The 26,839-nt window shown below is 37.5% G+C and overlaps 1 protein-coding gene across 1 annotated transcript; it reads right to left on the minus strand.

Annotated features, from left to right (window-relative positions):
* LOC139736062 (non-lysosomal glucosylceramidase-like) lies at window positions 1–25,944 on the minus strand. The gene is given in 17 exon segments (XM_071646809.1): window positions 1–225; window positions 1,045–1,388; window positions 2,008–2,150; window positions 2,798–2,904; window positions 3,379–3,530; window positions 4,413–4,520; window positions 5,790–5,894; window positions 6,880–7,049; window positions 7,879–8,004; window positions 8,718–8,871; window positions 10,918–11,020; window positions 12,381–12,492; window positions 15,235–15,350; window positions 16,438–16,665; window positions 23,008–23,123; window positions 24,689–24,777; window positions 25,589–25,944. Coding segments are annotated over 17 exon segments (2,754 nt in total).
* Window positions 25,945–26,839: the final 895 nt, after the last annotated feature.

Here is a 26,839-nt window from a genome sequence, read left to right on the forward strand (position 1 = left end):
CTATCTCAAAGATGGAGAAATTCACTGCTCCATCTCCTGTTGCTGCTTCTTGCGCTTCTCCACGGCCCACTGCATGGCCCAGATGGCCAGGGGCCGCATGTAGCCCAGGGACCGGTAAATCTTCTTCACCATGTATGCTTCGGGCACCTGGTAGGCGAGGCCGGCCTGTTCATAGCAGGTGATGTAGCAACCCCTGGCTGTGCGGAAACCTTCTTCCCACATTCCCTGGATGAGAAAATGGTAAACGCATTCAGAGGAAGAGATGAGAAGAAACAATAATAAGTAAGGAGTATTGACGGAGGAAAGAAGATAGATACGGTTCATAGTTTGGTTCATAGACTGGTTTACTTGAATATCACAATGACAGCAAATTATACTACGGGTGACTCCCTTCATAACGAAGTCCTCAGGATTGACAATTTTCTTTCATTATGTCGATATTTTGTAAAAACAAATCAAGTACAAAAAGATATGATTTTGGGACCTGAATGCTTACTTTGTTGTAACAAAATTCTGTTATAGCCGTATTCATTATGCCAGAAGTGCACTGTACTACAAATAATGGCAATTATAATCATTATCAAGATTATACTGATGGTTCATATAGATGTCATTTTTGATAATATTGATGATTGTATGAAATACCATGACAAAGGCAACTAAACTGATGACTAAACTTCAAAGGCAAATTATGGCAATCATAGTCATCATCAAGATTATACTTATGATGCACATAGATATAAATTTTATAGCATTGACAATCATATGAAATACCATGACAAAGGCAACTAAACACAGAAAAGTAGCAAATGCTAGCAACAGCAAAATATCACATGTTAGCAGTGTTGATAAGGACCTCAGCTTTCAGTTACCAGTTCATTCAACATACAATGTACGTGTATCTCTGTAAGACTTTCTTCACAAAAATTTTATATCAAGGAGCCTCCAATGTCTCTCCTCATTTTGAATAGAACATAGCAGAACAAAACAAAAAACAACAAAAGAAGAAAACACAACCTACCAGCCCCCTTGTCTAATCCTCACCTCTTGTATCATGTTTCCAGCCAGCCCATAGGTGGTTCCCACCCACACCTCCTCCCCCTGCAGGCTTGTGTGGTCCGCCTTCCCGCTGGGACGCATTCCATTCATGGCTCCAAAGTTGCCACCCTTCGTTTGCATCACGTTCATGTCGAAGATGGTGCGTAGCGCCGACCGCACGTGATCAACGGGAAAGACCTGACCCCTGGCTGTCGCTGGTGATGGCGGTGATGCGGGGCCGCCGTCCGGAACCAGGTCACATGCCCGCAGATACCAGTGGCCACACGTCTGGTCTGCCATGATGCTGTCGTGGTAGCTCTGGTTGCTGCTGTCGTAGTTGTAGTATTTCCCTGCATTGGGAATAGATTGAGGGGTATGGTGAGGTTTGAGGCAGCTTCAACTATGTCCACTCTACAAAGCAAGCTAGTCTCTAACACTGTGAGGCAGCTTCAACTATGTCCACTCTATAAAGCAAGCTAGTCTCTATCACTGATGTGACTTTGGTGTACAGGTTTGGATGAGATTTGGAAGGCAATCACAAATGATGTAAAACTCAAGTTTTTCACATCACGGTCAGAATTTGTCACCTGCTTGACTTGAACTGTCTTTTAATACTACAATAAATCTCATTCACTTGTGCAATAATTTTGCAGATGATATTGACGTAAAACCAAAAACATAGCCAGGAAACCAAGCAAAAAAAAAAAAAAATCCAAGCATTGCTCATAAATTGTGAAGATAAAACAGATCAGATATAAATCATCTCTTTACTAAAATGAATGCAGCAGACACTCAGCAGTTGCATCAGTTATATAATATGACAATATCTATGTGATAATTTGAAGTTTTCCAACCCATTCACCCTACACATCTGAATACGTTCGCAGCCGAGATTTCTTCCAAACTTTCTCCCTGTCTCGTTACTCCCCATCAGTGATACAGACATTTATAGGCATAGTGATTCCATACCATTCCAAAGCTTCTTCTCATAGGATGCCTTCCCCCTCTCCAGAATCTCAGAGAACTCCCTCACAGCTGCCTGATCCCCCAGCAGCTCCCCCATCTCACACGCACACCGCAGGGCAGCCAGGTAGAGACCTCCACAGTAGGCGCTGTACGAAAGAGCATTGGTACAAATTATATTCTATGATGTTATGACAAAAATATGTCTTCACAGGACTTTTTTTTGCTTTTCTTTCATTAGAAATTGCCATCAACATTATCTCCTTTTTTTTCTATTACTAACAGGGAGTGGCTCTATATACATAATAATCATGTGTATTCTTTAAAATAACCAGATGGCAAACTACACAGTACTCACGAGCTAAAAGTTCCCACTTTTATCATATGCATTCTAAATATTATTCCCAGTAAATCTAACGGCATGGTTAATAAAATTAACCAGTGAACATTTTTTTCCTTTGAAGCTTTAAATAAAAAACATAGACTGAGCGAGACTTAGCACAAACGTTTCATCAAGCAAAAACTTCCATTATTGTAGTACTGTTCCTCCTTGCTCCAAACATCTTACCCAGTACTTTATCCATACCACTTTGTCAATATATCTTCATATCGTCTAATAACATTATCTTTTACTTATACATTACAAACTAAATAACAGATTTAAGACAAAACCTTCAGTCCAACACATATGCTCCTTAAACAAACCACAGTTTGCACTGAAATCTACTTTTTTACTCAGAGGAAGTAGCGTCTGCAGCTATTTCACATATACTTAATTGACATTTTCTCCACTGACCTGACACCTTTAGATGTCCATGCATCATAGGTCTGGTCAGCTGTACCCTCGTGGTCAATCAGACCGTCACCATCTTTGTCTTGACTCTTTGCTTTGGCCATGACCGTCTGAAGAACAAATAAAAATTCCAGGTCACTATCATTGTATATATTTGTATGACATCTTGTATGGCTTTACTGAATAACTCATGCTTCATTTGCAGTAGGTTTGGCACAAACTTACTTGAAGAATTACACAACTGGGAAAACTAATGTGCGTGTATGATAGGAAACCAAAGATAATTTATGCTCAACAGCTTCTGGCCGAATTATTCAAGTAAGCTTTGAGTCATGGGATGAACCTGGATTACAAATCACTGAGAATCACTTGAAGATAAAAAAGTGTGAAAATTGAAAAAATGCACTCTGAAAGATATTCTGTGTGATTGAAGGATAAAACCTGAATATATTTGATCCTCTCATCCACACCATTTTAGCTCATTCATTTATCAAGTTTGGTTATTACCAATTCATTTGCTGCTATCAATATCACAGTCATCATTAGCACTATCATCACCAGAGTTTACAAAGTGTTGGGGATACCTTGCATTTAGGCCACATGAACTCCAGGAATTCCTTATCCTTGGTGGCGTAGTAGTCCCTGTACGTCATGAGAACAAACTTCAAGTTGAGATCCTTCCACTCCGCTGTGTCATGGAACCAGTAGCAGTTTAGACTCAACCATGGTTCTTCCTCTGTAGCAAAACAAATAAATAGTACAGTCTTTAGATATATCGCAGATCTCCCAACCTTTCTGACTCAAAAATAGGGATGATTTGGCTCAAAAGTAGGAGAGAAAGAGCAGTTCCCATGGGAGTGTGTAGTAAAATTATCAAGAAAAATAGGAAACTCCCATTAAAACAAGAGCTGGAAAAGGTCAAAATTCAGATTCTTTCCTCCAAATTAAGAATGGTTGGGAGGTCAGTATATGGTTATCCAACAAGTATCCTAATAGAGTTTTCTTCTTCCTAAAAAGGAGAGTGTCTGCATGGTTTATTTTGAAGGAAATTAAAATCTGACGGAACATTAGATCTAATTCATGGTTAAAGTACATCATCTGCATTACTTTCAATTTATATGATTTACATATTTTCACTAATCATAATTTTCCACATCCAAGTCAAACTCTGGTGTGGAAAGGAACTTTACACAGATTTGATATGACAGGGATGAAAGGAGACATTTCTATCCAAGATGTGGGCTTTGAATTCCAGATGGAGCGACTTTGATTTCCGGAACATTCTCACCACAAACTTATACCCTGTATTCAAAGCTAGCAAGGTCTTCGCAGCCGCATTTGAGGATATTGTGTTATCACATTCTTAAAGAAGAAAAGTTTTAACCCATTGAGGACAAGTCCCGAGTATACTCGGGCAGGTGTCTATGAGAAATGTGTGTTGTAGCAAAATCAGTCCGTCCTCAACGGGTACAGAGAATGCTGTCTTATATTGGAGATAACAATTTCATGGACCACCAGTACGTGCAAGAGTGAGATTCTGCAGCCAACTTGATTCGGATTAAAGAAAGAAAAGAAAAGAAGAAGTCGTAAAACAGTGCCAAGGGTTTGAATGACAAACCTGGGTTGCCAATGTCATGAGGTACGCAGCCAGGACTTTTCCTGATGGAGCGCAGGCCGGACGTAAGATCCTTGAAAGCTGCATCATCTTGGTGATCAATGTAATGGCCTGAAGAAGCAATTGAGACAAAGGGAGGAAAAAGAAAAAAGTGAAACCCATCAACCTTCTACACCTACCTGCAAGGCATATACTATACATGCCATATATTCTTAAATTTCTAATATTTTCTTAAATTTCACAAGTGAGACACTATTTGCAAATTGAACAACACACCAAAATATTTACTCTGATCCCAACATAAATGCATCAAGCATGCATACATATTTCTGTTCATCACTGTACTCAAGTTGGGAGGTCTTGATTCGCGAAAAATCAGACTTGCTAGATATATGGCATACACAGTATTTCCTCAATATCCCCTTCCTTACAAAGCACTCTCTGCTCTGTGTCAATTCTGCAACTTTAGATCACACAACTGCTCTGATTACATGAGAAAGAAAAATTTGAGAAAATGAGAGAAAAATACAGGAAACAAAATCTGCATCTCCTCCTGTAATGGAAAAAAAAAAGAGATATTCTTGCACAGCATAGATTTTGTAATTGTAGTAGAATTATACTCAATGAGTTCCAAGTTACAGTGTAGATTTAAGTTTAGTAATCTTATCGCTGTTAAAGGACTTTAACTTCAAATCTTCCCTTTCTAATTCACTAATGAGTCACTTTAGGGGCTAATTACCAGCACTTTTATGTGCCACATACAACGTCCTACTGAGCCAAATAAATTCCATACATGAACAAAGGGAAAGAGATGTTGCTCCTGATTCCCTGAAGCACCACAACTGTGCACCATAATCACACAGTACTTAGGAATCACTACACTCTACTGTCTATTATTGAAGTCTTACTTGGGTTTTTGCATCTGGGTTTTAAACAAAATGAAGATGAAGTCATCATTCAAACAGGTACAGCATGCAGTCATGCGCGAGTGTTCAAGTTTTCGAAATTTGTCTGTCTGTTTAGCATTAAATTCTACTGTGTATATGTACCACACTTTACACAGACGAAAATGTTAAACATATTTAGATAATTCCACAAGATATCTTTTTTTTTCCATTATTTAGATATCCAGTTTCTTCATCGCTTTACAATCATATTGCAACATATCGCCTGTGTGTCTTCATTGTACACAGCAGAAATAATCCATTGCACAATTTCTCAACTACAAGTAACAGGCTGTAGAAGTCCTACTGACTCAAAACATAAGGGTAGTCTCTACAGCTTAGATCCTTTCACTGAAACACAAAAAGCTGCACGGATATCCTACTTGATAAAAGCGGAGGCAAATACCTTTACTGCGACTACAGGGAATCCACTCACCAATATCATACTGCAAGCTAAGTTCCAACTTTGGCCATAGCATGATGAGGGCAAATGATGCATAAAAGTGAACATCGTATGTGTTGTACATCCTGTATTCATGACCTGGTGAAGAAAAGTGGGTGGGGGGCACAAAAATCACTGAAGTGTAGCTTGTTTCCACTGCATTCACATATTGTGTTTCAAACACCATGCTTTCTTTGTTTGCTGGTTTGTTGGTGTTTTCCCTTCAGTAGTTAAGTTGAGAGTTAAACAGCATTCTATTTATAGTGGTTCCAAGGTATCTTTCTGAAAAGGGTATGCACACATTTGCTAGTAATATGTACACCTGTAGTTTGAAGACCTAGGATTTGGCATTGCATTTCAATTCATATTGTGTTACTGAGTTTGTGACTTATGTACAATTCATCTTTTAGTGGCAAAACATAAGTTTTTAATCAATTAGGACTACTACTACTACTACTACTACTACTACTACTACTACTACTACTACTACTACTACTACTGCTACTACTACACATAGTACTATGGCTGCTACTGCTACTACTACTACTACTACTACTACTACTACAACTACTACTACTACTACTACTACAACTACTACTACTACTACTACCACTACTACTACTACTACTACTACTACTACTACTACAACTACTACTACTACTACTACTACTACTACTACTACTACTTCTGACAAATCATCCCTTTATTTGCAACAAAATGAATCAATATGACATATTACTTTACTGTAGCCACTGAAACAGTATTCAATACCACTTGATGATGGCAACAGGCTAACAATGATGGCTATAAACAATTGATGATATTAGTCTCATAACAGGGGTAAGACTTAATATACTGTTTTATGAGGGAATACTGTGAATTGCTATACCTCGTATCTGAAATGCAAATTTGTCGTCACTGCTGAATACTGTCATTCTATTGGAAGTTGCACGATGCTCCCAGGACTTAAGCTTTATAAAGGGAATGAAATTGGCATCTAAGCACTCTGATCACTCAAAACAGAAGTGTCCTATCACTTCAAAATTGTGGACTTTTCATCCAAAGAAATAATTATGAGTGGTACCTTCCAGGTATGCAAATCTGCCATATTCTCGGACCAGTGGAGCAGCTCTCGTATGTTGGTTTGTTGTTCCATTTGGGAATTCCTCGTCAATATCCACCCATATTCCTCCTCCGTCGGTGATGAAGTACAGTTCATTGAACAAGGCCGACTTGTACCAGTCAGGTAGAGTCCTATAATACAGTGTTTTAAATGAATACAAAAGGATGCCTCATGTAGCGTGAATTCAAGCAGCCTCTTTACAATTCATACTATGTATCTAAAAGGCAACCCTATTTCATCTTGCTTTCTGTGAGGGGTATCAAATTCATATGATTTCATTATCAGCATTCCCTTGAACATTTTGTATACATTGTGGTTGTGTGAACATGGTCAGAAAGGGCCTCTTTAGAGGGGATTTTCATGCTGATTTACTACTGCTCATCAGAATATCACAAAAACTTGCAAAAGAAAATCAGTCTTAGATAAGCCCACTCAGAATGAAATGACAAAATCATACCTAGTCTAAACCTTATCAAATGAAAGTTATGGAAGCATATGTCTTGTGTTTTCTCTGCATTTGTTCATGCTTATGTACAGCTGTATGAAACTTACAGTAAGTCACAGTCCATATCTAAAGGAATTTGCAGTCTGTGGTTTCAAATGCTTAAAGACAATGTTGGTCAGACCGAAATCAAAAGCCAATTAATATTTGGCAAAATGTCACAACAAGTGAGTTTAATTCCAGGTGTTTTTTTTTTAATCGACTATCAATTTCAGCATAAACAACAAAAAAGGACACAAAGAAATCAATTTACAGTCTTGTATCAGCATATAATGCAGAAGAAGACAGCAAATACAACAATCTCAATAGTGTGATTGAAATTACTTACAGCACCCATGTTCAAACAAACAAAAGCATTCATCTCCTGCACATATACATACATGTACATGTATGAAATGGTCTAGGTTAAACACTGAATAAGACACAGTGACACTAGCAGGGCAGTAGATGAAACTTACTCGTCGTTGAGTATCGGGTCCTGCCAAGCTGTGATCTCCTTCTCCCACTCTGGGTATTCCTCCAGGGCGTGGCTGCACAGTGCTGGTGATGCAGTCCCATCTCTACCAAACCATCTCGTGTAACGTCTATACAAACAAACATACAAATGGCACCAAAAGACTTTTGACTGGAAGTTTTAACGCTTCACCAGTTGGAAGATGCCTATACATGTAGCTCTCCGTAAAGGTGTTAGTCATCTTTCTACACCACTTCAGAATGCAACAGCAAACACTCCAAATATTGACCAAATTACATACAGCTGTATAACTTGCTTGTTTAGAAGGATCCAAAAAAATAATCTACTTGCTGAAAAAAACAACAACACAAAAACCAACTATGGCAATTCAGTGGAAGGCATAAAGTGAATTACTATCAACCAAACACAAACCATGCATCTGACACAAAAGTTTTCCCTGTAAGTTGTAGCATGTTGCTCATTCTTCATGAAGACATGATTCTAGATATTTCTTTTTCTGACAAAACTTTCATTTGGTTATGTGACCTTATAAATGAATAGGAATACCCTTTAGTTTCAATAAAATCATTTTTAGGGCAAGTTTATTCCTATTCAATTCTCCACAAGGAAATGCATCCATTGAACACAGACAAATAAAGGACAAAGTTACACACACAGACACACAAACTACCAAAACGTTGCACTGCAGTTATGAGATATCTACAATTGGGTGGAACTACTGGTAAACTACGATGTGCTTTTCAATCCATGTTCATTCTAATATTTGGAGTCATTTGACCACACACACAACTTTGCTTCTAGTGTTTTTGTGACATTACTAACCTGAAGTACAGATGTGTGACATCATCAAAATGAACCTTAGGCATGTCCCATGAGAGAGAGAACTCCAGAACTCTCTTTTCGCCAGCCTCCACGTGGCATGATGCAGCCACAGCACCCGCTATCCGATGACCCTTTTCTGTTCTTTCGCTTGGTCCTGTTAAGTTGGTGTGCCACGGAATGGACAAATGTAATAACTAGTATTTATAATATTAACTGAATGACTGATCTATGGACTAATTGAAGTTTTCTTTTGAACAACAAAAAAAGACATATAATCACTTCAAAAGATGCAAGATAAAAGGGCATAACATTACGTATTTACAGGTTAATATGTATTGCATTGATGGAAACAGATTCAGCTAATCTGCACAAAGTGTAAAATGCAAACATACATCAGTAATGTACCTTCAGTCTTCTAAAAATATGCTACCAATTTCAGGATCAGTTATGAATTTTGTAATTAAGAGACTTTTGACAATTCTACTTTCCCTCGTATTGTAATATCAAAAATAAATCAACAAATAGATGAATCAAAAGGAAAATAATTACAAAAAAAGATACATCACCAAATGTGGTTAACAGGATTTGATGTGTATATTTGGATATGAGCTGATGATCCAGGGGTTTTGCTTAAACTAAAATTTGAAAGGATTTGTATTGTGAATAGTTTACCAGTTAGTATGTGAAGAATTTCACAATATAGGGTCAAGATTATGAAGTGTTAAACACGATGATAGAGAATATGAAGGGGCTCCTGAAGTCATAGTGATATATGCACCATAAGGCAGTCTATGTAACCACCGACTTCTTGATAACTTTCACTAGACAGGCACATAGAAGCACAATATATCTAGAGTGGTAAAATAAACATGTTGCATAACCTTAAGATTTTTTGAAAGTTACACTGACATTGGTTCCTGTCTTCAACTACAGCATCTGTTTCGGTTTTTCTTGTAATTTTTCCTTTTTGTTATTCTGAAAACAAGTGATACTCCTACAATTTTTAGTCTTGCTGATAAACCATGTCAAAACTGCTGATGTATCTCAAACATGGTTGACCTGGGTTCCATTTCATAAAAAGATGTTAGGATAGCAACTCTTGCTAGAATAGCAATTTTCTGTAGCAAAAACCAGTTGTTGTTGTTGTTGTTGTTGTTTGTTTGATAGGATTCCTTCTCTGAAGACTCAAGATTTAGAATACTTAGGTGTAGTCCTTTTTGGGTTCATTCACTCTAGAGCATCATCAGCTGAACAGTATTTGGGAAAGGACATTCCTTCTGCATCTTATCCAGTAAACTCAAGAATCCGTATTCTCCGCGGGGATTCAACTAGACTATAGAATTGGAGCAAAATACTGCATGTTGTCTGGTCAAACTTTCTTGGTCTCCAGTATGTGTGAACACAGCATGATGTACAGAATAGAAGAGACATTGGCAAGCCTTTCATTTCTCCCTTTGGGTGTTTTGTTTTGAGTGCCAATAGGCACAGAAAACCCCATAGCACTGTACACACTGTCCATAGTCCCTAGTGCAGATAGGATTTATGCTAACTATGCTCATTTTATATAATTTATAGCTACTATTCATGGGGGGGGGGGGGAGGGGAAACACGCCTTTGAATCCTCCTCATAAATATATTCAATATTTCCTTGCATCTACCTCATGTACAAAAGGGCATAGCTCTTATCCTCAAAGCAAGCATGACCTGTAATAGTTTAAGGCTTCTGTTAGAAAAACATCTTTGCAAGTGTTCCCAGCAGCAAAACCAATTTAACTCCAACCCCCTCCCTCCCCAACCCCCCCCCAAAAAAAAAAAAGAAAAAAAAGGACAAGTGCAGTAGATTGAATTAACATGTATGAACATGATGAATACAAAGTATAGGCACCCAATTATTACACATTAAAATCCTACTGAAAGCTGCTCAATATGACCTGTTCCTAATCATACTCCCTGTGGTGAAGTCTGACCTTGATACATCTCATTTTTCTCAGCTCATTATAAATCCACACAAGGTCTACACTGGAGGACTTGAAGCCAAACCAGTCTTTCACCTAGTCTACTCACAACAGACCTTTCTTTTGTGATACTGGTATACAAGCACACTGTAAACAGCAGGGAGAAGGCTGGAGTCAAGGCTACACAATCATTACACCTCTCAATATCAGTGGATGGCAAGGACAGAGTTAATGAGCGCCCTCACCCTTTGTTGTGTTCAGCTGTCCGTCTGTCTTGAGGTCGTTCCAAATTTCTTTCAGCTGAGATGAGGGGTCGAATGATGAGCACGTCGTCACGTTCACGCCATCCTATGGAGTTGTTAAAATGATTGCGAGTAATGCTATGAGCACCTCAAAATGGCATAATAAATCAATGTGCTAGTTTACATGACTATTGCAGAAAACATTCAGTACTTCAGTCAACATGAGAATAGTATAAAAACACATGGACTGTAAGCAAGTAGTAGAAATATTATGATAGTCTTTCAAAATGATAGAGTGCATGATAAAATGGTAATGAAGACTTTTACAATCTGACAGAAAAACAAAAAACTTCTACAAATTGTTTACTGGACACATTGACTAATTTAATGATATGGTAAAACTGAACACTCATCCAATTCCTCTTCGACACTCTGACATTTCAAGTTGGTTCACCATATTCTGGCATTGTACATCTTTCCAAATAGTTCAATTTGCCGTCAATAGCACATTATGTCCTGGGGGAATTTTGCTACTAAATTTATGATTTTGTCATTATCAAATTGGCACATTTGAATTTCACAATATGCCTTGAATTGAAGAAAGATAAGATACAATCTTTAAAATTCCATATATCTGCAAAAATCAAAAAGAAATTTACCAAATTTGTCAATTTGTGAGAAAAAACAGCAATCTTCTATCACATGTGTTGCAAATTGAAGAATCAGTCATAAATTAGTAACTAAAGGGTATAGAAATATCTACAACTGGAAATAAAAACAATTATATTGATCAACAAATAGCTTTTATGAAGAAAATTGCTGACTTTATCTAATGAAAAACTGCCAACTTAATTGTAATGGAGAATGGAAATCCTATTAAACAAAAAGACACAGTACCAAACCACGGAAATGTCATTTTCCTAGAATTGCTAGGTTATATGAGAGATGAACATATGTGTGCTCACACGTCCATACTGATCATGCGCTACAAACAAGTATTAAGATAATTATCCTTTGGCATGCACTGGGCATTTTGACACACATCTGTTTCAATGTCCTTCAATTAGGTGGCTGCCAAACCTTACTTTTCAACTCGCTGACGTCATGAAAACCGCACTAATGATTCACCAACTGTTAGTACAAGGGCGGCAACAAAACTATAAAAGTTGTTACACTTCCTGAAGGTTGAACAAATGTTAATTAGAGTACAAACTCCCTGGAAAGTTCACAACATTAAGCATAATAACAACAACATGTAGAATACAAAAGTAAGACATAAGTCTGCATGACATAGAGAATAAACTTGTTATCTTTTACTTTCTTTTCATTCGAATACTCTGGAAAGGCTTGTGGAAGATTGTGTGTATGTGTGTGTGTTTGTCTGTTTTGTTCTGCTAACTTGTTTTTCTAGTTTCTTTGGTTATTTCAAGCATACAGAATTATAAATTTGCATTCTAGTAGCATACCTTGCATGCTGCTGCCATGCACACGGTGCAGGGCTGAGTGGGGTGACCATCATGGAACATGACTCCTGACGTTGAAGCTGACGAGAAGCCAGTATTCCACCGGCCCCCTTTCCTGCAGAGGAAACAAAATAAGTGCGTTGACCTGTAGCACACAGTTCATTCATAATCACACATTGTTTCTTCACTACCACAATCAGTCTTCTATCTCCATGTTTATATGCTGTATACACCATATATTTCCTAATCCTGGAATACAGCTACAGCTTTGTATGGACGGACAAATACATATGTGCACATTGCTTTCATGTCAGAATCAGAGTCAATATTTACCCATGTTTGTAAATTTTCGAATAGCATCCGACTCTTGAAATTTGCAAAATGAACCCCCCCCCAAAAAAAAAAAAAAAAAAAAAAAATATATATATATATATATGGCATATTAAGTAGATCATGACATAATTGCATGCTGACCTCTCAAAAGTAAAGATAACCTGATGTTCCTAATTTTGCTTGCTTTCTCTGTCTCCCCCCCCCCTTTCATTCCATTAATTAAAAAATTCTGACTCATTCCAGCCAGGTTAGAGAGAGGAAATGTTTGTTTGAACAACACACTCAGATTACTTTCAATACAATACATACATGTACTCATATATCGTAACTATTACAATACTTGCTTGTCTTAGATTTACAACATATATCCTGTTACATTTCATTTACTGGTAACGTTCAGGGGGAATGGGGAAACTATCACCCTGAAATGGAGAAATGGAATTTTCTCTTTGCCATTTATTTCAAAATCTGAGACTAAATGATATTGAAATGTATGCAGCGGTGAAGCATTTGTGAGCGAACATCAAGAAAGACATAAGGCAAAAAGAAAAAAATCTTCTGTGGCCATCACACCAGTATAGTAAGCAAGTAATCAACGTTGGTGAAGGTGATGGGACAAACTATCACTTCCGAGGCGATCTGGATGTAGCTTTCTTTCCGAAGCACAGCTGAGGAAATATACACGTAGTGTACACATTCAGATTGCCGAGGAAGTAATAGTTTGTCTCATTGCCTGAAACTAAAAGTTGATTATTTGCTTTATATTCCAAATCTAGGGTCCTAGAAATTCCCATTTTATTCCACATCTGAAACCGTTTTAGCTGTCTTTAGGTATCCTTAGGGCTTAGGCTACGTGTGCGCGTAGATGACAAAACAATGAATTTGCTGCGCGCACCACGCAGCACCGAAGTGAAAGTGCATTGCACTGTGTACTATCAAGTGACCTAGTTAAATGGTAGTCCACAGTGCAACGCACTTTTATTTCGCGCGTACTCATCTCGCGTTAGGACTGTATGGACTGCCAGAGATTAGCGAAACACAAGGCAATCGCCAAATTGTGTCTCGCCCATTCGCGTACAAGGAATTAATATTTTTTATAACTCCCAGAAGTTAATTGACCTGCTTATGACCTTTGACCTTGTGGTGACCTTCAATACCCTAAGGGACATTTACCATCCAAGTTTGGTCACAAACGGACAAAGGGATCAAAAGTAATGAGCCATAATCGAAACGCGGCATAAAAACTTAACATTGGGCCCTAAAAATTTGTTGACCCCTTTCTGTGACCTTTGACCTTGTGATGACCTTTAACTCCCCAAGGGACATCTACCGTCCAAGTTTGGTCACAAACGGACATAGGGATCAAAAGTTATGAGCCACAATCAAAACGCGCCCTAAAAACATAACATTGGGCCCTAAAGTTTGTTGACCCCTGTCTGTGACCTTTGACCTTGTGACGACCTTCACCTCCCCAAGAGACATGTTCCATTAAAGTTTGGTCACAAACGGACAAAGGGATCAAAAGTTATGAGCCATAAACGAAATGCACCCTAAAGACTTAACATTGGGCCCTAAAAGTTCGTTGACCCCTGTCTGTAACCTTTGACCTTGTGGTTACCTTCAACTTCCCAAGAGACATCTACCATCACCCAAGTTTGATTGCCATTGTAGCAACATGTGCTGAGTTATGTGTGATAAGAGAGTCTTGCAGGTAAACTTTAACGTATGACCTCAAATGACCTTTGACCTTATCATGTGACCTCTTACGGCACCATAACATGAAGGTACCCCCAGTGCATCCATCACCCAAGTTTGATTGCTATTGTAGCAACATGTGTCGAGTTACGAGTGATAAGAGTCTTGCAAGTAAACTTTAACGTATGACCTCAAATGACCTTTGACCTTATCCTGTGACCTCCAATGGCACCATAACATGAAGGTACCCCCAGTGCATCTATGCCCCAAGTTAGGTTGTAATCCAAGCAACTTATGTGAAGTTATTTGTCAAAAGAGAGTCTTGCAGGTAAACTTCAACATAGAAAAGAGGGTCTTGCACATACCCTTTAATATATGACCTCAAATGACCTTTGACCTCATCACATGACCTCTGACAACACCATAACATGAAGATACCCCTAGTGCTTCTATCACCCAAGTGTGGCTGCCATTGCTGTAAGAGTTGCCAAGTTATGCATCATAAGAGAGTCTTGCAGGTAAACTTTAACATTTGTGACGGACGACGGACGGACGACGGACGACGGACGGACGACGGACGACGGACGGACGACGGACGGACGACGGACGGACACCATTTGGATCCCTTAGTCTCGCCTTCACCTCCGGTGGGCGAGACAAAAAGGGACTATCAACATAGAGTGTCACAAACTTTTCTTCTCAGGTGATGTGATGGGCAAAACTACGCTTTGCCACTTGATCAGCTCTTGACCAATCCTATAGCAGGATTCTTAGTATGTGGAATATGAATTAGTTTATCGTCATACTAGAATCACATCTTCAAACATACTTGTCCTCCGATTCTCCGGTTCCGTTCTGCCATGTGAACATGAGCGACACATCGGCTGCTTCACTGCCGTTGTTGTACACGTCCCAGACGAACACTCCCACGGGGAGACTCGTTTCCTGTGTCAAGGTTAGCGAGAAGGATATTGACATAATCAACAGATACCAAATAGATACTGTCACAAGGGTAATATATGTACAGGCAACTCCTGTTACAATGAAATCCTCAGAACCAGCGGTTTTTTCTTTCGTTACATTGAAATTTCACAAAAGCCGAATTAAAAGTGATGAAGATAATGATTTGGAGGACCTGAATTTTGACTCCATTTTATCAAATTTTGTTATCTCTAACAGTGTTTGTTGTAATGGGAGCGCCCTGTTATACATATATTTGTTCTCTTCACAGCAGCTGAGGAGCAAAGTGTATTTGCTGGGTTTCTTCTTTCATCTGCATGAACTGCAATCACTAAGAACTGCAGTTGATTCCTTCCATCACAAAACAAAGAGTATATCCCCAGTGCTTTAGTGTTTGCTCAATCATGAAAAAACTTTCCAATACACTATCAGAGCTTTCATAGCTTGTCTTGTCAAACTGGACAAACTATCAACACATCTTTGCAAGTGAGGTTAATAATGCTAAATAAGGTTAATAACGCTGAATAAAAGACAAGCACTGATCAGATAATATGTACAGTGTATAATATCATGAACAACTTTAGATTATTACAAATATTATCCTTCATGTATGTGTACTTGTAGTTCTCTTTTATGATGTATGAACAGAATTGAGTTACAAGAACAAAAATGAGTAAATGCAAATAAGACAGACAAATTGCCCTTCATGGATGTAAAAAAGCACCAATTATTCATTGTTTATAAGTACCAGATACAACATACACACATATATACATATTTGGGTTGGACTTGAACCAACAATCTACTGATTACTAGACAAGTGTTGTGACCACTAGACTACCTAGCTTCTGTCCTGCAGCCACACCAGTTTTAATCTTTTATAGCAGTGGGCACTGCATATTTTCACTAAATTCTTGCTTCAAGATTTTTTTTTTTTCAACTGATTGACAAATTTACATCGATGAAGGGCAATTTGTCAATCAGTTGCACGAACACATCTCTGTGCAAAAATTCATTAATTTAACGAAATGAGTTAACATGAACACCAAAAGTCATAGCATGGCAATCTCACCTGGTAGTTGTGAGGAAATATTGGTGAGACTTGGCGACACACCAGGGTGATGTTTTGCCCAGGGAGGAGGTATTTGGTCCAGGCCCTGGGGTAGAGCCCGTGGTAGGAGGCTCTGTTAGCTGGGAACTGCCACTCCCACGAATGGGCCAGCTCCTTGTTGGACGGTTTGTTTGGAGATAGGACCTGTTGGTAGACTGTCTTTCCACCCCTCCGCACACATACTGTGAACTGTAGCACATTTGAATTAGAAAGTGAAAATACAGACACACTTGTTTGATCTTTAAGAATTGTTGAACAATTAAAATATACAGTATCTGCATTCATAAGTGGTTCTTTAATATTCTGTAAAATCAAAGCATTGGTACTTTCCCCTCATTTGCTTCTTCCATTCTTTTTTTAATCTTGTTAATCAGGCCTTTCCTTTTTCCACTTTTACTTGTAGTGAAGAGTTATACTATCACTAGGAGAATAAGAATTGACTTCGAGGTGGTCAGAATTTCATACTCACTTCCCAAAAACTTTACAAAGATTATCATTATTCATTTGGCATTTCAACACAAAATACAAGGAGAATATCATATTATATGAATTTTGACATGCCATACCCAATCTACATATCTCCTATTAAAGTAAAGTACAGTCTTACAACAATCGTAAATGGCGACATACATTTCAACAAAATACAATCATTTGGTCTATTTGGGTCTTTTTAAAATGTACACATTTTGCAATTCTCAGTGTACATGTAATTGCTACCTACTACCTTGTCCAGTTACATTGAGTACAATTCTGTATAATTCAGCTTCCAAATATCTTAATAGGTTAATACTGAATGATATGAGTTTAGATTTTTGCTCAATTCTAACTTAAAGCCATCACCATGACCAGCATCAGCATTTTGAGGCTAAATCACCCCCCTTACTTGCAGAGCTCAATAAAAACGTAATATACACTGTTTACCACTAAAAAATATGCTTCTCTTGAAGGAAAAAAAAATACAATGTATCTTTCATCACATAAAGTGAGTAGAAATTTATTATACAATTCTTACAGGTTTGAGTCAGTCTTATTTATTGGCACTTTTTAATCCAGTCAATTTAAATATAGATTACAATAATTGTCTAAGCTTGTGATACATTTTGGTATCATAGAATCATGTGCAATAACAAACTAACATTACCAAAAAAAAAAATGCATAATAAAACAGTGACAGAAAAAAAAATCAATTTGATCAATTGTGCTCACTAAAAAAAACCCCAAACAAACAAACAAAAAAAGCAAATGATTGAGCCATATGTTTTGGGGGAAGAAAAACTCAAAATATCCTATCTATGCTGACAAAAACTCCAACCTGGAACATCTACAAATATTTGCTGAACAATACTCCATATCAGAAGAATCATATTTCATTAACAGAAAAGATCACACTCTAGTCCAAAACATGACAGGCAAAATTGTTCTCTAACCAAAGGAATACAGCCCCACAGGGAGTTGACCTTTGAGCCAACTTTTCACACCACACCCCCAACTATGAGGCCATATCTCTTCCAAAACAAAGAGAGGGATGTCTCAGTTTCTGTTTATGGTGCATGAAGTCACAACATCAGATGATAATATTCTCCCTAATATGAGCCTAGGTGTGCCTACAGCCATCTGGTATTAACTCATTAATTTTTAATGGCCAACAATTACCAAGCTTCTACAGCCTGCCTGTGAATCCTAATGACTTCAGTCTGCAACTGTCAATTTTCTACCACTGCAAACATCAACATTTTTCATGCGATTAATCTTTCGTGCTGGGCGACTACAAAACATATTCAAGGGTCCTTGAATTCGCGGTGCACAATTGCTTCATACCTGTTATGTTTTCATCCAGTTCTCAGAAAAGACAGAATTTGATTTAACATTTCCCTGCATGAATACTAATGCGCTGCCAGATTAATTGCACAGCAACTACTGCACACACACATGAGCTCAAATGAATACCGGTACTCCTAGGGCACATACACACACACCTATACCAGGGATGCATCACTGCCAGACAAAGCCCACAATTCAACCTGGTCAAAATGTGCAAAGAAAATAGTGAAGATATTTTTGCAGGTTATAGAATTTATGCTAGCTAATAGAATGAAATATATGCAAAAATTAATGTACTGGATCAATTAATGTTGGATCAATATTGTATTTTTAGTTGGTATATGCTGTATTCTTTATTTGGTATATATTTGTTTTTGTTTACCATTTTCTTCTTTGTTAAAATGTTTGAATATGTATATATGCATGTAAATATCTTTTCATTTCTGAAGCGCCACGAGCACTGAAAAGTGGACCTGTGCGCTATACAAGTAGCCACTATTATTATTATTATTACTGCAAAAATTTCCACGTATACAATTTGTACATTACACAAGAAAGTAAAAAACTGAAGTACATGTATCTGCTCAGTTTTGTTATAGCGACAGTGTCTGTTTACGTCACAAGCTACTATTGCAGCAAATGTTAAGAACTGATGATGTTACATCAGGGTAGTGTCTTCACACTGTGTCATTACAAATATCTCAATCAAATGCAGGACGAGAGAATACTATTAATCACCAAGTTCCTGCTTGGTTGAGGGACCAAAGTAACAAATACCCACTCAAGTTTTAAGCCTTGGGTAATACCGCACTGTTAGTAATACTAGGAGCACACATTGCACAACCCACGGTTTTGGTACTGTGTTGAATGTGATATATTACTGTGGACCCTTTATTGTGGAGGGATCAGGAGACAGGCTTTTCTCCCTTTTAAAGGGGAAATCCAGTCCAAATATAAGTTATTGTGATAAGAAAGATTAAAATATTACGAGTTCAATGGTATAAATTTGATTGAAATTGGATGAAAAATAAGGAAGTTATGACATTTTGAAGTTTCACTATTTTGGGGGGAAACAGTTCTTGAACAGTCAATATGAATATGCAAATGGCAAAGTCAGCATGTCATTCCCTCACAACTTACCATATATAGTTTGTACATAAAATTTTGACATTTCCAGTTTTTCATTCAAACGCAAATATGCCCGAGGCTCAAATCCTCATATATCTAACTGAGTACTATTCTGAAGTTATTCAACCAGGAATAACATCATGTTTCAGACTTCAATGACAGAAACATTGAATTTTTCGTCATTTTTTTTACACAATCAATGGAAAATTGTGAGGGCATGACACAGTTAGCTCACTCATTTGCATATTCATACCCACTGTACAAGAACTGTTTCGGGGAAACTATCAAAGCTTCAAAATTTCATAACTTCCTTATTTTTCATCTGATTTCAGTCAAATTTTGACAGTTGAACTTGTAGAATTTTACTCTTTTTTATCAGACTAACTTTATATTTGGACTGGATTTCCTCTTTAAGCAGAGCTCTCACTAATGTAGAGGATGGTATTGGCCTGTGGAATTCATCCCACTTGAAACTCAGTATATGGGCATCATACTAAACCATGCACAGCTATTCAAACCACTGATATCCATGGCAACAAGTACACATGCGCTACAGTACCTTTAACAAAATGATGATAGAAGATTATACAGCAGTCTCAGAATTTGGGAAAATATGTCACTGGAATGCACCTGATATGCAAAATAACTCTTTTCAGAGTATACAACAAGTCACAATGTCTTAGATGACCCTGACAATGCTGAGAAATAGGCAGAACTGCTATTAAACTTGAACATTTTGTGCTATACCATTCGGTTGAACAACATGCAATTTTTTTTTTAATGACATTTAGGGACAAATACATTCTTTTCATATTCTTTTCGTGATTATCCTTCCTTTGTTCTCTGTCACACACACACACATACACACACATATGCACATACATTGTACACATGACCAAAAACACAAACACTACACATACAGATGCACAAAGAGGGAGAGCATGGACTGAACATAGTGAAGGTGACTCTCTGCACTCGTATTGAAGTGGTGGTACTTGTGTATGTCTGAGTAGAAGCTGGCGGTGCTCGATATGACCACTGGCAGAATGTCCTACTGCCCAACGTCAAATGTCTAGCTGTGTTATCAGCAGAACATGTCTGGCATTGGTTAGAAAATACCTCTTCTGGAGATGAAATTAAATCACTGTAATCATTTCTAAGGATTAAATTAGAATTTTTAGACATCAGTGATGGGCAATGGAAGTGTTTCAGCCAAAACATGTCCTGATAAAGTGGTTTGTGGTTCCGATTATATGGTGAATATAACACATAAAAAGTTTATTACATTTAATTTTGTTGCCCTTCCTATTTATAAAGCGGTTTCCGATTTCCAGGTTAGCAATGTATCAGGAAGAATGGCAGGCACAATCCTATTTCCTCTATGCTTACGTCAAAGTAGGGAAATACTGGTACATCCTGTATAATTACCTCCGCGAAGGGGGGAGGTTACAGTGTATGTTTTCGTTACCATTGGTTTGTTTGTTATTTAGTTCGTTCGTTCGTTTCTCCATGTGCAAAGTAATTCAAAAAGTAGTTAACGGATTTGGATGAAACTTACAGGAAAGGTTGAGAATGACACAGGTAACAAACGATTAACTTTTGGTAGTGATCCGAGAATTTTTTGGGAATTTATGAAGGATTTTTGATGTTTTGGCAGGTAGGGTCAATGAACTTGGGAGTTCAGGCTGCGCGTATTTGAGGTTTGCATGCACGCACTAAAGCGCATGCTCTAGTTTCTGCTAGGGCAAGGCGCCGTGCAGCTGAGGGTTTATGATGTAACAAAGGTTTCTATATTGGGAAATAGGGCGACTTTCAGTCCACAAAGCAGTACGTATGTTTGGAAATCACTGATCTCTGTGGAAGAACAAGATCAGTGCGGGTGGAAATGAGCTGCTTGGTTGAGGTCTGTGCTCTCAGAGTGCTTCTCTAGTTTGCATCTGTTAAATAGCACACCTGTTACAGCTGTATATTGCTTTTGTAATACCACAAAATATTCTTTATTCTTCGAGAAATATGAAAATAAAGTAAACTAAAACTATAATGAACAAATTTATGTCTTGCCTGAAACCATTCTAGTGTGACTTTACATGGCTACATTACAACATTACATTGATAAACATGGGAGCTACCCCTGAACACAAGTTTGCAGGAAATTTTAGACTTGGAGCATCAATGAGAAGGTGTGAATATACAACCATTGCAACATACTGTACATTGTACACTGGCCTGGTGAGGCCAATTGACCTAGTTGTGAATGTGTGTTTGATGATCTGCCAAAGATGATAAATTGACTTTTGTGCCGCCTGGAAAATTAGATAACAATAATTGCATCTATCTTCATGCTGTCCAATTTGCCTCCTTTCAGACAACATTTCCCTTTTTATTTTGGTCAATGATTAATCAAATGCTGAAAACTTTAAAACACACCTGAGGAAGTTTGCTTGTGGTGAATGTATACACTTGTGCCCGACGCTCTGTTAAATGTTAACTAGCAGAGTGGCGTAACTGATAAAACCATAAACTGACTTTCACGCTCTGCAGACACCATAAATGCAATTTAAACTAATGATGAATTCTAGTCATTTTATTCCATCAGGCATACTTCATGACACTGTGTATCAAAATGGAAAATGAGCAAAGGAAACTGGAATGGTATATTATTTATTTACTGCCACTCTTTCAGTGAATTCTGTTGATAATGAACTTGTAATGTCACCTTATCTCTTCTTACAAAAAAAAATACAGGCACAATATACTACATATCAAATCTAGAGGTAGAATTAGCCTTATTATGACTTACCTTATAACCAAGAGAATTCTATGCAGAAATACAAATTGAATATTTAAAAAAAAAAGAAGTTTTTTTCTATATCTTGATCCAGAGAAATTTTACTAATATAATCCCACATCCTCAAAAGAAAAAAAAGGCAAAAAAGAGGAAAACGAAAAAAAAAAAATATATATATTAAGGTTACAGCCTGATGGAATATGTCATAACAGCATGTAATGAATCACTCTTGCCACTATACCATGAGTAGTGAGTTATTCAGAATTCCTAATTGCCTCTCAATAATACAGCACTTTCATTCACTCAGTAGTGGTTATAAATTTGCACAGATGCTAAGTGTAACACTCCCAATATTCACAACATTTTGGCTGAGTCTAGAAAAAGAATGTACACATTCGTTGTACCACATACTCATGGCAGATGGGTGATGTGGTGAATATAGCTCCTTAGTTCCCGTGTTAATGCTCACAGAGTAACTTCTAAATGATCATCATAGCAAATGTGGTAGTAATTCATTAACTCTTTGTCACATATACTATGAATACAAGGATTTATTAGTATGGGCTAAAAACACGCCAGTAGGATTTTCACACTATCGAGGCTGGAGTCAAGATAAAAAAAATCACCAGATTCAAATCTACAGTATGGTATGAGTACATTCAAAGCTGAATTCTGATCAAAACAAACAGACAAACAAACAAATCTTGATTCAAAGCCACAGCATGGCACTACTACTTTCATGGCCAAATTGGAGTGAAAGTGAGAGAGAAAAAAAGAAGAAGAAAAGAACTCACCTGATTCAAATCTACAGTATGGTATGAGTACTTTCCAGGTTTGAGGGACCACCGGCAGAAGTCGCCCTTCCAGCCTCGGTTGATTGCACCGCACCCAATACCACCAATGGGGACACCTGATTGTGGACAAGCCCAAAGGGGATGAGAGAATATTTTGTGTAGAACCAAGTTTGTCTCAAAATATATGAAGGATGGAGAACTTCCAGACTTGAATTATGAATGTCTCTTAAAGGGATGGCATATAATTTTGGTTGAGATGGGGATTCAGGTTTTAACTTTTTATGAGATAATTAAAAACCGCTTAAAGGAAATATCAAAGAGCATACAATTCTAAGAAGAATTCAAAGTTTACATGATGAAAATCAGTTTTGAAATGGCCGAGATATCCTAAATCAAAGAGGTCCTAATAAAAGGTGGGACCCATCTATTATTATGACCACTTTGTTTTGCTTTGTTTTTGGATATCTCAACCATTTCAAAACCAATTTTCATCAAATAAACTTTGAATTCCTTTAAGAGTGGTACATCCCTTGCTTTTTTGATATCTTTAGAACATTTTGTGGGTTGACTAATTTTTGCGAAATCAATAACTTCCCAAAATACTGGCTTCTGTAACATAAATGAAATGTTTATTAATGGAAAAATGAGCAGAGAAAATGGGATTCCATTGGATCCTGATCCCATTTTCTTTGCTCATTTTTCGACTAATAAATCATAGTCATTTCTGGTCAGTTTTCTTCTGTCTGTGTTTGTTACAAAAATGAAATGTAACAGGAAAATGTCAACTTCTCTCTTGAAAAAAACAAACAATATACTTGTTTTTCATTCAGTTGCTGGGAGTCTTGATTGTGAAATCAACCACTTGCAAAACTGTTAAAGTCCAGATGCACAAAACATTATGCTCACATAAATGTCATATACACAGTGTACAGCTGTACCGTACAGTACAATAGCAAACAGTAATCACCAGCTTAGATTCCTACATAAAAAAATGTAGTTGCCATGCATGCTAACACTGCAAGTTATTATTTCATGAAACTAGATGCAGATTACGCAAACAAGTTACAGTTCGGACAAAACTTTGTTGTTGTTGTTGTTGCTGTTGTTGTTTTTTCCATGCCACTCTGAGGGGAAAGTTGTACACCTGTACTTTGTCATGATTGATACTATTGACCCCCCCCAAAAAAAAAAAAAAAAAAAATATATATATATATATAGATAGATAGATAGATAGATAAAAATAAAAATACTGTCATAGTTTGATCTCTTTTGCTTAAATTGTTTTTTATTTGAATAGTAGCTATCATGAGGTTGTTGAGAACCCCAAGACTGAAATGATACACATTTTGTTGCATAATTCAAGGTATTCAAGTCACAGACATACATTGTACAGTTATCTGTTTTTATCTGTAGATACCAAATCACCCCAGCATGTAATACTATGTAATACTGTAGTCTTTAATAAATTCACTGGCAGAAAACAAAGGGTCTTTAATATTCAACAAGTTCCACAATAAACAAGACACTAATTAACACAACTGTCTTCAATAATCCAATGCATGAGAACTGTGCCCAGACTGCCATTATTTTCACCTATTCTGGGCTGCAATCTGACAAATGGGCTAGCATTTTTTCTTTTAAATCTACAAGAAACATAAACCTATTCACTGAATATACTCACCAAATATGGGTCTAAATTTGACTGGATGAAGCACATCTATAAATGGCCTCTTTCCACCTCTCCACATCTTAAAGTGCATTTGTGAATATCTGCAGAGATTGGACAGACACACAATAGGAGATGCTGCAATGCACAAGACCATTTCTGTAATTAATTACAATCTATGGATGTTTCTTTTCCTATAGCCTAGTAAGGAAGCATGTTATCCATCTGCTCCCCTCCCATTAAGTTCCATAGGCACTAGATGTTGCTAGAAAAGGCAAGCCTCAGTAAGCTTTGTGGTTGTTAAGGGCAATTTTTGGGAACAAATCATGTGGAAAATCTGAATAAGTTACAGAACCAGTCTACTATGAGTGGATTATCGCTATGACAATAATATTATTGATACTGTAATGAAATTGGAATGTGTTTGTATAAATAAACATCATAATGATGGGGAGAAAAAAACATGTAAAAATATTTCCTTTTTTTTTTTTTTTGCACACACATTATCTACAATTATGAAAAAAAGTGGAGAGGGGACCGGTATAATTGTATAAGAAACACTGTAATAATGGGCAGAAAAAAAAACTTGTAAAAATATTTCCTTTTTTTTTTTTTTTGCACATACATCAACAATTATGAAAAATATTGAGGGGAGGACCCAATGTTTGGCAAGCATGGAAAGAAAAGTTAGTACAGGGAAGCCCTTTTAAAACGAGATTGCTTACAACAAGGTACCGTTTTTAATGAAATAATGTGACTGCCAGTCCTGATTTTCCATTATTGTATTTAATACATGGTCTCTTTTTTAGTACATTTACAATGAGGTATCAATTGCAACAAGGCTAAAGTGGTGGTCCCAGTGGCCATGCTATAACAGGGTTTGCCCCATAGGGGCTTTAGAATGAAGTTTCTCACCTGACAGATGGCAAAACGAATGCTTTTATCTGGTTTGGACGGACCATTGTGAGAGGCCGCCATTTCTCCTGGAATTTGTGGTTGAGAGAAACCGTCCAGCAGTAGCGGGGAATCCGAAGCTGCTCCAAGAGTTCAAAGTTCTTGGAAGCGTGCTTGTCCGGAGATGACCTCAGACTGGCCGAATTGTTGTGGGCTACTTGCCCATCGGTCTTATAGTCACTTGTTCCACTCAAGGACGATGCACTCTCTGCCATCCCATTCTCCTCCACTTCCGGGAGGTCGCTGTCAAGGTCGTCTTGGCGATCATCGCCGATGCTGAGGTCATTGCGGAATTCTTCGTCGATGGCTGCAGCCATTTCACCTGCACACACATCCGCCGTCTCTCGTTGGTGTGAGGATCAAAAAACCTACTGAACTCAGTTATGTGCACTTCAAAGAATTTGATCCTTGCCTCATGCTCGCTCTTCACAGAGTCTGAGTGTCCGTGAGTGACTGACACTTCCTTTCCTGCCAACAGTCTCTGGCCGCATCTCAGTCACACCAATCCTGTAACAGCTGTGCACTTCATGTCATTTCCTGGAAATCATGCCGGAAGCAGAAGAAGATTCAAAAGAAATTACCTTCTAAGATATGGGAAGCGGATATATCTGGCATGACTAAACATTAACTTATCAACCTTTCACAATTTTATGGTGGAACTGAAAGGTTACATAGTTGACACTAAAAAAAAAAAAAGTATTTGTGGATTGAAAAAAAAAATGTCTATGACCATGAAAATACCTCCTGAAGTGTTGATTTACCTACATGTACAATATGTTACACTGTTACTGTTTCAACATGCAAAGCAGTCACAAAGATGCAAGTGATCTTTTGCTTCCTTTTAAATCATTACACAACAATGATCATTAAAACTGGGTACTGAAAACTTGAATGAGTTTGCCAACTTTAAACAATTTATGGTCATGACAATAAATCTCAAATCTTATGACATCTGTTTCTGCAGCAAATTTCTTATGTTGAGACAAAGCAGTAAAATAAGCAATACATTGCTGGTAACACTCATCAAATAATAACATTGACAATATTCAAAGCAGACATTCGTTCAATTATAGCTCTTTTTTCTATTCAAACAAAACATCAAATGAAATACAAGAACATCAGGTACATGATTATGCATACAATACTTTTGTACAATGCAAAGGTGTGAAGGAAGGGTGTCAGTACTGTCACAGACTGTATAAATACAAATGT

Source organism: Diadema antillarum, unplaced genomic scaffold, assembly GCF_040938485.1.
Source record: "Diadema antillarum isolate AM-2024a unplaced genomic scaffold, OU_Dant_1.0 seq00000620_RagTag, whole genome shotgun sequence".
Classification (NCBI taxonomy): Eukaryota; Metazoa; Echinodermata; class Echinoidea; order Diadematoida; family Diadematidae; genus Diadema; species Diadema antillarum.